Genomic DNA, 15,556 nt, shown 5'->3' with positions numbered 1-15,556 from the left:
ATAACCTAGAAAACTGTAGAATTTTCCCATGAATTTTCCATGAGATACACGTTCAATTAAATTTGGACAGTAAATTGAAAATTTCTCCAGTACACTCGAAAGTTTGATTGATGGGCAATTGACATGAAGATGTAAATAACAATTTGGTGTTTATTTAAAAGAGCCGCCAAACGTTACTCAACAATGGAATGGGAGCACATTTCCATGGCGGGAAAGTGCACAAGAACGCCAAATGGAGTGCGTGAAGCGCTGAGAATTCAATCAGCTGACAATAATTGCTTTTAATTAACTCGGATATATCCGTGTAATAAATTACAGAATTGAATGTTGGCAATTTGATTAACCCTCAACTGGATTGACGCGTCGTTTGTGTTTGTTCCAACGTTAAATAATTTGATAAGCAGCAAAAATATTTCCCTGATAGTGAGTAATCCCAATAATTTGCTGCTAACATCGCGATCGGAATGGGAAACATCTGCAGTTGAGGGGGATTTTGTGACAAATTAAATACAATTCTCAAAATCTAATTTCAAAAGGAGAACCACAGAAATACCCTCTGCAACATTTGATACTTTTTGGCCGGTCTTTTTAGCTGAGATTTTCCGTTGTGCAGAAAATGCTGTTTCTTCTTGTGCCGCCCTCGATGGTAATCTACGATAGAAATTGATCTCCTCTCGGAATAAATTAGTCAATAACACGGAAACACCTCTCAATATGGGGTCAATAAATCCCCTTACCAACTCCTCCTATGTCTTTTCACCAGTGATCCTGGGATCACTGGATCAATTTCAATCAAATCAGCCGGAATAATTGTTGCAAATCGCTCCAGAGATTCGGCTTTTCTTTTTAACAAGCAATTTTTATTAACCCAGAAGACTTCTCGAAGAAACATCCCAAGTTACAAGAAAATAATAAAAATCAATGCTTGACGAGGTATTTCTCCCTTTTCATTCTCTTCTTTGGCAAAATCGATACCTTGTTCAAGAGGATCTCTCTCTCCCTGAAACACTTTCTATTGTTGCCGGTGTCTTTTGTCATCATGAGGAGAAATACTAAGCCTCTCATTTCCCCCATTTTTTTTTTCATCCTAAGTTCTTCATCCCAAAAATGATGCAGATAAAATGCTCATTTGTGGGATTTTGCCGCCTACAGGCACTTTCTGGCACCCTCGTTGCACACGGGATTGGTTTAGAAGGTGAGGCGATTTATGGTGAACAAGTGAAGTTGTTGGAGGACCTATTTATAGGATAGTCTGTTCACTTAATTCATTACATGGTTCAAACACCCAAAATTTACTGGCATTCCACAGAGTGTTGAATCACCTCAGTGTGAGAACTTTATGCAATGCAAATTTATTTCACTGAATGAATAATCACTTAGTAGAATATTAATATACTTAAAGTACCGAGCAATGATGACTGATATGCCGATATTAATACCTTTTAATGATTTACAATTCAACTCTAATATAATGATTGTGCCATTGCAATTTCAATAGCAATTTATTAAAACTTTTGCACGTGCTAGTAAGAGATTAACAATAAAATACTTCAGAATTTTTTGCGTAGCGGGATATACAGTTGTTAAATAAAAATTTTAGTAAATAATTTTGAATTAATTCACTGAAAAAAAAAGAAAATTAAAATTGACTCTTCATTTCACATGTCATATTTGAAACTCTATTTCAATTATTTCATTTAGAATTGAAAAAAGAAAAATAGTTAATATAAAACAAATTTTGTGTATAAGATTTTCAGTTGAAAAGAAAAAGGAACTTTCTTAAAAATGGTTTAAGGGGTTACGTAGGTCAAAAAGACTAGAAAACACCATATTTTGTCTATTTTTTTTTTCAAAATAAATTTTATTTTAATTTAGGTTTTGAAGTACATATATGAAAGCACAACATTAGAACTATCTTTTCTGAAATTTTCATTTAAAAGTCTTACAAATTTGACGTCAGATAAATATACTCCGAGAAATCTTGTCCACTGAAAAGTATGTTTCTTTTCAAAAATCGTTTTGAAAAATCAGGTCTCAGTGGCTGAAATTTTGAAATTTTGAAATGAAAATTTCAGAAAATACAATTAAAATGTTGTGCTTTTGTATGCTTGAGAGCTCAAATTATTTTTTTTATTTTGGTGAAAAAGATGTGAAAAGGAATAGGGGAGACTGGGGCACATGTAACCATTTTCGATAGATGCGAATTTGAGGTGATTTTCCAAGGACACCGTGATTTTTTGGAAAATATTTCTTAGCTCATGTTTTACCCTTGGGTATAGGCAATTCGTCGAGGGTAATGCGGATGCTGGAAAACAATTGAGTTTTCCATAAAAATAAAATTTGTGTCACTGTGCATTTTTCTCTTTTCACAAAATACCTGGGGTAGAAGTAACCACTTTCTGGGGAGGATGTAAACACCTTTTTGCCCACCCTTGAAATTAACTTTGCACCACTTTCGATTATTTTAATTACTTAAGAGATATATAAAAACTGTATATTTTTCAAAAAATCACGACACTTTTTACAAAGAATAATTAAAATAGCAAAAAAACTAAAAGCATGCATACCAAAGACATTTTTCAATGGATTTTCCCGATTTTCCCCATATTTTGACATCATGTGACTTTTTATTGAACACAGCGCCACCAATTTTTTTCGTAATCTATGAATTATAGATATTTCGCATGAAGGTCAATTTCCCGCTCTTTTACCTACTCATTTTGTAAAATTGAAATTGCCTGTTTACATCTAAATGCTGTTTCCTGACCAATTATTAATTCTTTTGAAATAATGAGAATCTCAATTTGTCTAGTAAATCCATAAATATAATTATTAAAGATGTAGGAAAGAACTGGTATTGCTACATTTCGATTATTTTACACAGTTTTTAATTTCCAGGTGGAAATCCAAATGACCAAAATAATTGAAATATCAACATTTTCGGGAAAAATGATTTTTATTTTTAAAGTATTAGGATTTTATTGACCAATTCTTCTGTGGACATGCATCCCCATGGTATCTATGAATGCTTATGGGTTTTATCCTCTGGAGTCTTAAAATTAATGAAAAAAATCACAGTGTTTACAACTACCCCAGTTTACTACTGCCCCAGTTCCCCCTATGCTGTTTTTTTAGTCAGCGTGACTCACGTAACCCTTTAATCAGGTCTGAAATTTTATTACATTGTTCAAGTTATTTTCACAGTTAATTGAGTCATCATTTTCGAATTACTCTTTAAGAGTGTTATATTATTATTATTTATTTATTTATTTTGATGTACCGGGCTTTTTTGCCATTTTGTACATTTTTCGGTTTACAAATTTTTATTCAGATTACATTGTGTATGAGAAATATGTCCATTCAGACGCTGCAGTCATTAACACCGGGCGGGACTCGAACTCACAACTGTGACAGTCGAGCCGGGGGTCACACCGCCCAAGAGCCGAACGCTCTTACCAATTGCACCACGGACCCCCTAAGAGTGTTATATAAAATGAGATTAAATAGAATAAAATACTAAGCAGAATGTAAACTTATCTTGTGTTGAGTAGGGAATAGTGGGCAGATTAAGCCAGCAGAAGTTCTACTTCTAAATTTTTACTGTTCGAACTCCAGCCTAAAGAGAGAGTAGTATTATCCCTAGATTTTGAGTTATTTATTAGGTCAAGTAAAAAGTTTTGAGCCTTTTTACTTTTTATTTTGAAGATGAAATTAACATATTTAGGATTATCCAAGTTGGATCAGTTATGCGACGTTTTGTTCGATAACTTTTGTCCATTTTGATTTCTGATTAAAAACTTGACTAGTTCATTTTTATAAGTGTTTCTTAACGACAGTTTTATACCGTCAAGAAAATTTTGCAGATGCTTGAAAAGGAGATAATCGCTTGGTTTCAAGTTTGGACTATGCGGCTTTTAATTTGATTTTTTAGCAATCAAATATTTTTTCGGTTTTCTATAAATATTATAAATAATATACAATTCGTGTATTATAAAATTTAGAAGCTAAAATTACAAATTTAGCGTGATCTACCCCCTGAAGCTATCATCGTGACGGAACCCAAAATAGAGAGAATGCACAGGAAGGTTTCAATGCGTTGGTGGTGTACAATCGAAATAGCCAAAAATAGACACCGAAATTGCCCATAGAGGATCACTTCTTGGAGGAGATCACTTTTGTAGAACATTTCTGAGAAGATCATCTCGGTTGAGAGCCAAAATAAACAGCCACAGAGTTCATCCATATTTTCATACACCAACTGATCCGACATCAGAGCATAAATTGTGAAAATGTGGCATGCCACAGCATGATTTTCCTAGTAGTCATACTTAGAAATTTCAATTATTTATTTAAGATCTATTAATACATCTCTTAAAAGAATTTATAATACGAATTTATACCTCTATAAATTGATCTTCGTGAATTGTAGGAGATTTTTATGTGCTATAACGTAGCAAAAGAAATACTTTAAATTTTAATGAATTATATGGCAGTTTAGAAGCATTTCCTGTGGACAATTCCAGGACCAGATTCATCATATTCCTCTTTGGAAATCCACATTTGCTGGAAGGTAGACAGGGAAGCAAGGATGGAGCCACCGATCCAGACAGAGTATTTCCTCTCAGGTGGAGCAATGATTTTAATCTTGATTGTTGATGGAGCCAGGGAGGTGATCTCCTTCTGCATGCGATCAGCAATACCTGGATACATTGTGGTACCACCGGACATGACAGTGTTGGCGTAGAGATCTTTACGAATGTCCACGTCGCATTTCATGATGGAGTTGTAGACAGTTTCATGGATACCGCAGGATTCCATGCCCAAGAAGGATGGCTGGAATAGAGCTTCAGGGCAACGGAATCTCTCATTTCCAATAGTGATCACCTGTCCGTCAGGAAGCTCATATGACTTCTCCAGAGATGTCGAAGCAGCTGCTGTGGCCATTTCCTGCTCAAAGTCGAGAGCCACGTAGCAGAGCTTCTCCTTGATGTCCCTCACGATTTCCCTTTCAGCTGTTGTTGTGAAGGAGTATCCACGTTCCGTGAGGATTTTCATGAGGTAGTCAGTTAGATCTCGACCAGCAAGATCAAGACGAAGAATGGCATGTGGCAGAGCATAACCTTCATAGATAGGTACAGTGTGGGAGACACCATCTCCAGAATCCAAGACAATACCCGTTGTGCGACCAGAAGCATATAGGGAAAGCACAGCTTGAATGGCTACGTACATGGCAGGGGAGTTGAAGGTTTCAAACATGATCTGAGTCATCTTCTCCCGATTGGCTTTGGGATTGAGAGGGGCTTCGGTGAGCAGGACAGGGTGCTCTTCAGGTGCTACACGGAGTTCATTGTAAAAGGTATGGTGCCAGATCTTTTCCATGTCATCCCAGTTTGTGATGATTCCATGTTCAATGGGGTACTTCAGGGTGAGGATACCTCTCTTGCTCTGAGCCTCATCGCCCACGTAGGAGTCCTTCTGTCCCATGCCCACCATCACGCCCTGATGACGAGGTCGGCCTACGATGGATGGGAAGACGGCACGGGGAGCATCATCACCAGCAAAGCCAGCCTTGCACATGCCAGAACCTGGAAAGATAAATTAGGGATAAGATAATGCAGGTTTCAGACTGGAGGTTTTGCCTAGTTTCCGAAAGTCTCCTTTCGTACTTAATATCTAAACTCTAAACTGAAGTCAATTTTTCTCAGAATTAGAGATCTTAAGTCATACGACTGAACCGGTTGAAGCCTAGGCCTGGAGACCGTTTAACAGAAGATTCAAAATTTGCTATTAGCGCGTATTCAACTTTTAAATGTGGGATTCTAAGGATAAAATTGCATAGATCCATTAATCCATGACCTTTCGGATAATAATTTGATCTTTGGGAAAAATACTATTTATTTTTAGATAGCCTATACCCAAGAGAAACTCGAGTTTAACTTTTGAAAAACATATGCATGAACTTCATTAAAATACCAAGCTCGTCCTTGTATAGAATTATACATAAAACGGGAACGAAACTCCTAATTTTATTTAAAAGTTTTTAGTACTTTTCGAAAATACAGCATAATTTGCAATTTTCGCTGATAATTGATGATTTTCCCATAAGAAAAGTGGTTTATAATCATCATAAGGAAAGAAAAATGATCTTAAACCGTTTATAATATTGTAAAATAATTTATAACTAATTAAATTTGTGTGATTTTATTGTTATTATTACAAAATTATAAATTTCCAGATCCAATTTTTTTGACTATTCAGAGAAAAACAGCACTTTATGTGGTTGAATTATTGCTTTTTTTGTTTAAGTCTAATCCAATCGATTTTGAAATGTTAAGAGATCTTAATCCTTGATCATTGGCATATGACTTTTTTTGCTAAAATGATGTAATTATGAGATTTAAAAAACGAAAATTTTTATATGGATTTAAAATTTTTAATTGCATTTTGTTTCAAAGTTTTAAATAAGGTATTTTGTTATCTAAAATAAAAACTTAAGTTGACGAATCAATGATGACGATCAGTAATTAAAAGTGAAAGTAAAGAATCGTTAATAAGAATAAGGTAAATAAGATTTTCCTTATAAGGAACCTGTAAACTTGCTTTCAAAGCTCAAAATAGAATTAAGATCTTTGAAAACTTTTCGAAGTTTTGATATTTATTTAAAAGAAAAAATTATTTATTTATTTTTTTAATGAGCAGATATCACTATTGCTTATTGTTTGTTAATTAATTTCACTGTACGAGGGTATTTTTATTCCAAAATGAAGAATCCAAATGCCAAATAATTTATAAATTCACAAATCCCTTATTTCTTGGTTTATCTTTCGAATTTCACTTTTTGTTCATTAGATCACAAGAAACGATTTTACAACTTTGATCACTTTATCCAAACAATTAATTTTTTTCAGTTCGAAAATACACACCATTGTCAACGACAAGAGCAGCAACTTCTTCGTCACACATGATCGGTTTGGTGGATAGTCTTGAAGTGTTCCGGAGGAGCTTTAATGAATTTCTGAGAGACTCGACTTGGAGCGACTGAGTTGCTTCTGGCCACGTCGATGGTGTCTTATATGTGTTCGGGGGAGGTTAAAAATAGCCCATAAGAGTCGTACCGTATAAGGGCAGGATTTCATCTAATGCGCCACGTCGTTCTATCTTCTTCCCTCTAATTCTTTATAGGAATAGGCACTTTTTTTTTCTTAGAGTTCTATGCGTGAGACGCACTCGGCAGATGGGAAGAATTTTCTTCAACACTCTGCAAAATATCAAAGAGCTGCCCCTGGAGGAAGATCAAGATACCTCAACACCTTCTCATTCATTCACTCGTACATTTCTATTTCTATCCATGCCAGAGGAATTTCCATTGTGAGCACCTTCCCCTCCTCCTTCCGAGGAAATGCAGGGAATGCTCAAGACACGCGACTCACTAACATGACTAATTAATGGGCTGAAAATAAATGGTTCTCAGCATTCGCGACCAAATCAGTGACTTTCACTCGGAGTCTAATTGGAATCCGTTGACTTCGTCACAGGTGACGAGGATGTGGTGTCACAAGCGATCTTTGGTCATTTCAATTCTCCCGCATTGTAATCACCTACAGAGTTGAAATCAGGGGAAGTAGAAAATTTCATAGATAAGATAATGAAGAAAGTGATGCAAATAAATATATTGAATAATAAATTGTACTAAAATTAAAGTTACAATTTTAATGTTAACGTAATAAAAGATGACCAGAAATATTATATAGGGTAAAGGCTCATAATTTTGTCCAGTTTCTTATTTTGGACACTTTGAGGATAAAATTGAACACTAAAAATAAATTGATTAAAATTTTGGATTTTTAATCCAATATTTGATGAATAATGTATTCTATCTAAATATTTGTTCTTTTTGGAAGATTTTAACACTAAATACGTTAAATTTTGAATATGATTTGAGTTGAAATTGCTTTGTTGAAAATTCAGTTTGAGCAATTGCTTACGAGAAATATGACAAAACTTTGTGTTTTCTTCAGTCTTATTTAGCTGTGGTGAAGTACTAACAATGTCTCTTCGCTTTTTTTGAGTGATATTATTGAATATTCATTGAATATTGTGTTGATTCACGTTAGTGGTGATTTGTACATTTGACCTGAAGTGAGATTTGCCTTGGAAATTAGATTTTTCGTGTGAAAAATGGGAAATGTTTTAAGACATTTACCAATGAGGTGATACTCCTTATTTTGGACAGGTGTTTTTCTCACAAAATTTCGTGAAGTTTTGGCTTTTGTGATGACTAGGTTGGACAAATGCCTGGTGAAACAAAGGAGCATCATCTCTACGAAAGAGATGTAGCGAGAAAAGCCTTGAAAGTCTCCCGGAAAGGCCAGGGAATGAGCGAATCCGCAGCTACTTGGGGTATCGAAGTCAACTCACTTTAGTGAATGATATGGAAAGTTTCCGGGCTTCTTGTGACATTCTACGTTTCCCTTACATGAACAGGAAGAGGATTTGGTAAGATTGGTTCATGAAATGAAGAACAACGGGCATCCTGCTGAGGCGAATTAGCTGTCCAAATTTACAGCCAAGTCGTCCAAAATTCGAGTCAAATTCACCTCTACATATAAATTCATTTTTAAACGTATTAAGACTAATTTTAGTAAAAACAAAGACAATAAACCCTTGCCAAGTTTCTAAAAAACCCTTTTGAAAAGAGAGTAACAAAAAAAAGTCAATTAGTATCGAAAATATCGCACTTCAGACTTGGAACATCGATGCTTATAAGCAGATTGGACAAAATTATGAACCTTTACCGTAATCTTATTAGATTAAATGTATTAACGAATAATTTACCCATATATTCCAAGAAAAGTTACATATTTATGTACCTGTACTTACAAAAGTATCATTGACCTATTCCCAATGCAAATGTAACAATGATATTGTAACAAATAACATAAAGCATGCGAAGGGACATTTCCATAGTTTAGTCCTGGAGGCTGCAATCAATGATAAGACAACGATGGACGCATGGGCAGGGGGATAAAAAATGAAATGAGATGAAAATAAATTGGATTGAATTGAATTGTTTCTTCAAGAAAATTATTTTCGCACTGATGTAAGTTGTATTTTGAGAATCAGGGAGGTAAACTCCTTCGGGGTTCGTCAGGGGTGGTTATCCTTTCAGGACAGGAAAACACGAATATTTTAGCCAAGACTTTCGACTCTACAGCGCGCCTTACTCAGTGGTGAAAATCGTGATATGTCTCTGAAATTTGTCTCTCTCAGTGGTTCTATTCCTGTTGGGAATCCACAGGGGAAACTTGGAATTTTGCTGGTGGAACATATCTCTGGAGATCGAAAGGTCTGAAAGGATAACCACCCCTGACATACCTGGAAAAAGGTTATTTCCTTGATTTTCAATATTTGCAAAATTTGCTTTATTTGACAGATACGTGGGGCAAAATGTAACATATCAAAAATTTTGCTATTAGATATTTTACTTAGACCACCTATGGAAAATTGAGCTAGAACCGAAAAGTAGAGTTTTGTGGAGGGTTCATTTTATTTATATCAAGATGTTTTTTCACGCTCAAAACCGAGCAATGAATAAGGATTAGATTACTTAATACTATAAAAAATGCAATCAATAAGTGAATTTCTTTCGGCAGGTTTATATAGTAAATAAGGTACATACAATATTTCTCAGTTCGACTTGAATTTGCTTAAAATGGCTATATTTAAAATTCAACTACTAAATTTTATAAATAAACAACAAACAATAAAAGATCTTAAATTATTTCGTCTAATAGTTTTTCAAGGTGAAAGACTAAACGATTCTTCGGGCATATTTTTATTTCAGTCATTTTAGTACATTAAATATTGGCATTGAATAAACGAGCAGTAAAAAGTCAAATTTGGTCAGCAAAAAATCGAAATGATCAGTAAAAAATAAAAAAAAAATGGTCAGTAAAAAATAAAAAAGGGCAGCAAAAAGTTTAAAAAGATCAGTAAAAAATTAAAAAAGAGCAGTACTTTGAATGAAAAGTGGTCAGCAAAAAATGAAACATGAACAGTAAAAAGTGAAAAGTGATCAGTAAAAAACAAAAACTGGTCAGTAAAAAATAAAGTGGTCAGTAAAAAATTAAAAATGAGCAGTAAAAATATTGAATTTGGTCAGCAAAAAATTAAAAATGCTCAGTTAAAAAATTTTAAACAGCAGCAAAAAATTAAAAATGAGCAGTAGAAATATTCGAGATGATCAGTAAAAAGTTAAAAAGTGATCAGCAAAGAATTAAAAATTAACATTAAAAAATAAAAAATGGTCAAAAACAAAAAGTGGTCAGTAAAAAATACAAAATGATCAGCAAAAAATTAAAAAGTGATCAGTGAAAAATAAAATATGGTCAGTAAAAAATTAAAAATGAGCAGTAAAAAATAAAATTTGATCAGTAGAAAATCAAAAGTGGTCAGCAAAAAATAAAAAGTGGTCAGTAAAAAATAAAGCGGTCAGCAAAAAATTAAAATGTGATCAGTGAAAAATAAAATATGATCAATAAAAAATTAAAAGTGAGCAGTAAAAAATGAAATTTAATCAGTAGAAAATCTTCTGTAGAAAATCAGTAGAAAAACGTTTTTAATTTTTTTTACTGACCAATTTTTATTTTTTACTGACCACTTTTAATTTTTTACTGCTTTTTTAATTTTTTTTGCTGCTCATTTTTAATTTTTTGCTGATCAACTCGAATATTTTTACTGCTCATTTTTAATTTTTTACTGACCATATTTTCTTTTCACTGACTATTTTTAATTTTTTGCTGATTAATTTTTAATGTTTTACTGCTCAACTTGAATACATCTACTGATGAATTCGAAGTTTTTACTGACCAGATTTAACTTTTTAGTGACCAAATTTTACTTTTTACTGACAAAATTTTACTTTTTTCTGACAAAATTGAAAATTTTTACTGATTATTTCGAATTATTTGCTGATCAAATTTAATTTTATGCTGACCACTTTTTACTGACCATTTGTTTTTTGCCTTAAATATTTAATTAATTGAAAAGTTCTTAGAATTTTTCATAAGTTAGAAATAGCTTATAATGCAACAAAAAAAACTCCTTGATTTAATCTTTTATTTAGAAATTTATCAACTCTGCTCCTCATGATGTGTTAAATAGCTACTTTTGCTATTAATAAAACCGTTTGAGTCTGAGGAAAGTGAATGTTTTGGGAAGTGCTGTGGGAAATGATCATCTCGGGGCATCTCTGCGATTCTCTCGTGGAATACTCGTCAGTCAGCTGTTACCTTCCCACATTTTTGACCACTGAATCAACAAACCCAATCCAAGAGTGAGTGATAATAGGAGAAGATGCCTCTCTTCTGATCTTGACTCTCGTTGTGAAATTCTTGTGAATCACAAAAAAAAAGAAGCTATTTATTGTCGGACGAATTCGCGATCGGCTTGATTGGTGGATCGCCTTAAAAATCCGCAATAGCTTTGGGATATTGTACTCAGGGTATTGAGGAAAGTTTATTAATAGCTGAGTGCTTTTTGAAGAATGATTTGTTTTCTTATTGAACGTATTGAACACTTCCAGATCACCTAATACAATTTTTTTCATCTTAAAATGTTCTAAAAGAAGAGTAAATCAAAGGGAATAACTTTTTTATGGAAATGCCTTTTTATGCAATATTGTTTTTAATTATGCGGGTAAGGATTGTTCTGCAATGAGATTGAGGAGATTGATTATAAAACCGCGGAAAATGGCTGAAAAGCTATAAATCGATGTGGGTGCTGGGGTGCTTTTGGGGCACTAGTCTTTTGATGTCCGGCGAATTAAATGGCACCATTTGATGCACGTTTTCATGCGAAAATCTAATTATTTTTCAATTTGCCGGACACGAAGACCCTCATTCGAGTCCATTGTTACCATCATGAGCATCAAAAGAGCCCAATGTTAATTGACTTTTCGCTCATTGACACTTTTTCCGCCACACAATTTCCTATCACACTTTTCTATTTTCAATTTTTCCATCATGCCATTCTCTTTTTTTTACACCATCCTTGTCATTTTCATCATCTCGAGGCCACGATATTCTACCCTCCAGTGATTTTTGGACGAAATGTCAATTCTGCTGAACAAATGGACGATAATTTATTGGGGGTTTCTAATGTGAATTAAACACCTGCTGGAAGGTAAATTGATTAATCAATGAATCAATAGCGTGTTTATTTATGGCTGCATTGCATTTACTCTCAAATACATCTCAACCCCCTTGTCTACGGGTGCTCTTTCAGCGGCCCCTTTAACCCTCCCAAATGCAATTCCACGTTTCGGCGCTCTTCCAGGTCGTGCACCTTCTGTTCGAAAGTGTGAACATTTTTGATCCAAAATTTATACCACAATTGAATAAAAATTATAACAAAATTTGATATAAATTATAAGACAAGATGAGATAAAATTTTTAATAAAATCGAATAAAATTTTATATCAAAGTAGGATAAACATTAATTACAATGGTATTAAATTTACAACACTTTCAGGTAAAACCTATACCTAAATCGGGTAAAATTTATACCTAAATAAACTAAACTTATACCGAAATGGAAATGTAATAAAAACTAAAGGGAGAACTGGGGCAAAAAGTCACAAAATGGATATTTTATTTTTATACAAGTTACCCGAATGCTTTAGAAATTTCTAATTAGCGTATTTAGAAAATTTACCGCTCTAAAATTTTATGAGAGTAATTTTCCTCTATTTTGTAAGGAAATACATTTTATCGAGCCCTTTTCTAAAAGGCAATTTTGAGACTATTCTCCAAAAAGCTGGGGCAAATAGTATCAAACATTGATAAAAATTGATATCTGCTGTAAGGAAAATATTTCTAAAACCGGGCTAAAAATTTAAATATTTTTTATTTTCTAAATTTCTTGTTCGAATTCTAAGAATCGTACAACAATGAAGAAGGTCTATGGAGGCTATCTATGGAAAAAAGGAAAAAGACTTAAGCCGCTATAGGGTGGAGTCTACACTTATGGATGTTGTACACACTTATGGACAACACAAAAATCTTAAGTTATTACATTAAACAGATTTCTAAAGGCCAAAAAAAATGTTAATTACATCATAAACTAATAATTTTATAACTTTTCGAAATCTGTTTTACGTAAGAACTTAAGATTTTTGCACGCTGTCCATAAGTGTATAACATCCATAAGTGTAGACTCCACCCTACTTGTTTTTAAAGAGGACACTAACAAAATTATCTGAAATTCAAAATTTTACAATTGAAACATAAATTTTAAATTTTACAAAAAGGTCAAAGAATCAAAATAAGGCTAAAAGATTAACGATAACATCGAAATAAATCAGTAAAATATTACAAAAAGAGCAGTATATTTTATTAAAAACGGTCAGTTAAAAATGAAAAGCTTTTCGTAAAAATTAATAACGAGCCGTAAAAATATTCAATTTGGTCAGTAAAAAATTAAAATTGAGAAAGAAGTATTCGAGTTGATTAGTGAAAAACTCAAAGGTGATCAGCAAAAAAATTAAAAATCAGCAGCAAAAATTGGCTAGTAAAAAATAAAAATTGGTCAGCACAAATATAAAAATGAACATTAGAAAATAAAAAGTGGTCAGTAAAAAATATAAATTGGTTTGCAAAAAATTAAAAATGAGCACTAGGGGAAAGCGCGCTACCTTCGAACGATTTATGCTTCGCACAAATAATTAATTTTTTGATGTAAGGGGAAGTGGTACACCTTTGAAAGTGGGGTACCTTTGAAATTGGAATTTTTCACCCGTTTTTAAATAAAATTGAGCCTTATTGATTGAGAAGCTAAATTATATTTTGATTTGGCTCAGATCCACTTAAATATAGGGGAAAAATCCCAATTTCAAAGGTGCCCCACTTTCAAAGGTGCCTCACTTCCCCATAAATGAATTTAGCCCATTATAATATTTATAATATTTTTAAAGATAGTTCAATACCTTAAATTTTCAGAAAAGAGCTATTGGTGAAATCCATAAGGAACATAGAGAAAAAATTGAATTGAAAAAGTGCTCAGCAAAAAATAAAAGATGAGCAGTAAAGAATAAAATATGGTCAGTAAAAATTAAAAGAGGTCTGTAAGTTATAAAAAGTAGTCCAAAAAAAAATAAAAAAGTGGTCAGTAAAAATTAAGAAGTGGTCAGTAAAAGATAAAAAGTGATCGGTAAAGTGCCCCAAAAAGTATCAAACTTTCCTATTTTTTCCTATTTTTTCCTATTTTTTAATAAATTTGTGTTTCGTGTTGGGAGTTAAATTTTGTCAAATTTTCACTATTCTTTTTCAATTCATCTTTTTAATGATTTTCTTGTTCCAGACAGATCTGACATTTTTACAAAGATTTCAGGAATCCTTCCAGCATCAGCTAAAGATACATCAAACAGATTGCGCTTGCGCCTCGATGTGTTTCGAACATCGTATTGATTGACAAAGAGATCAGTGTATGGGGTATGAAAGAATTATTAAATTTTACTAATAAGAAAAAATAAATAAAAAAAAAATGATTTACAGGCATTATAGTAACTACTTATAAAGTGCTTAGTCGAAAATTCTTAATTAAGTACTTATTGAAAATACTTTACACGATCTTACTAATATGCACTATACTTAATTAAAGACTTTAACAAAGGCCTTATTTAAACACTTAATGTTAAGACTGAGTCATGTCATATTAGTTTCTCTTCTCGTCACAAAGCGCTGACGTTTGTCTTACCTTCATATATAGTAAGGTGTGGTAACCGGATCGTTTTCTGTAGAGTGCTACTTAAACGTTTGTTTTTGGACTGATGAAATTCTTTTTTACTTCTTCTAAATTCATATAATTATTCACTGTTTCATTAAGAAACATTATATTAAAAAACTTATCAAAAATATTAAAGAAATTTTATAAAATAATAATAATACTGAAATAAGTTAGCGTTCATTAAGTGGATCGCCTCTTCGCTAATTGGATCAAATGGTCTTTTATTTGGATCACTCAATTTTTTAAGCATATTAAAACGAGAAAATAATTTTTTATTATATTTTTAAAATTTTTATTGGATTATTTCATTTAATATTTTATGTGAACGGCAATCTTTGGTGTAATATCAGTTTTATGAACAACAATTGGAGGAACAAATTGGTCAGTAGCAGACACCATGAAGAGTGTTGTGACACATTCCTTCGGTCCAGAATTTTTAAGAGCTGCCACAACATATGCCATCCGTAAAATAGTTTGGAATTTTGAAAGTCTCGCAGATGATTTTGACGCTGTCCAGAATTTGTCCCTTGCTGATAGTATGCCAACCATCCGCACATCCTAGGATCCACATGACAAGTTCTTCTTCTTGTTCTTTTGTAAGCGTTGTTGGCCTGCCATTGGGGCACTCTTCCGGGTATCTGTCAGACAATTTGTTGTACAGTGTCACCCTTGGTATATCAAATTTTTGAGATGCATAGGTTATGGTAGAACCATCTCGTACACACTTCAAGGAATTCTTTAGATCTTCCTTAGAATAAGGTTTGTTCTTAGA

The 15,556-nt window shown here is 33.0% G+C and overlaps 1 protein-coding gene across 1 annotated transcript; it reads right to left on the bottom strand.

The window, feature by feature from the left end:
* Nucleotides 1-4,328: 4,328 nt before the first annotated feature.
* LOC129803970 (actin, muscle) lies at nucleotides 4,329-7,063 on the bottom strand. The gene is made up of 2 exons (XM_055850873.1): nucleotides 6,924-7,063; nucleotides 4,329-5,585 (listed from the first exon to the last, which is right to left on the bottom strand). Exons 1-2 carry the CDS (start codon nucleotides 6,961-6,963, stop codon nucleotides 4,495-4,497), a joined length of 1,131 nt encoding a protein of 376 aa, XP_055706848.1. The 5' UTR covers nucleotides 6,964-7,063; the 3' UTR covers nucleotides 4,329-4,494.
* Between the last annotated feature and the right edge of the window lie 8,493 nt (nucleotides 7,064-15,556).

Source organism: Phlebotomus papatasi, chromosome 2 (assembly GCF_024763615.1).
Source record: "Phlebotomus papatasi isolate M1 chromosome 2, Ppap_2.1, whole genome shotgun sequence".
Taxonomy (NCBI): Eukaryota; Metazoa; Arthropoda; class Insecta; order Diptera; family Psychodidae; genus Phlebotomus; species Phlebotomus papatasi.
Note: the sequence above shows the minus strand (reverse complement) of the source record. Positions and strands in the feature narration are given on the sequence as shown.

Excerpts from the sequence above, each read along its gene's own strand:
- LOC129803970 (XM_055850873.1), bottom strand. The coding sequence starts at position 6,963 with ATGTGTGACGAAGAAGTTGCTGCTCTTGTCGTTGACAATG. Across the intron at positions 5,586-6,923 it reads TGCTCTTGTCGTTGACAATG|GTTCTGGCATGTGCAAGGCT; the intron begins GTGTGTATTTTC and ends TTATCTTTCCAG.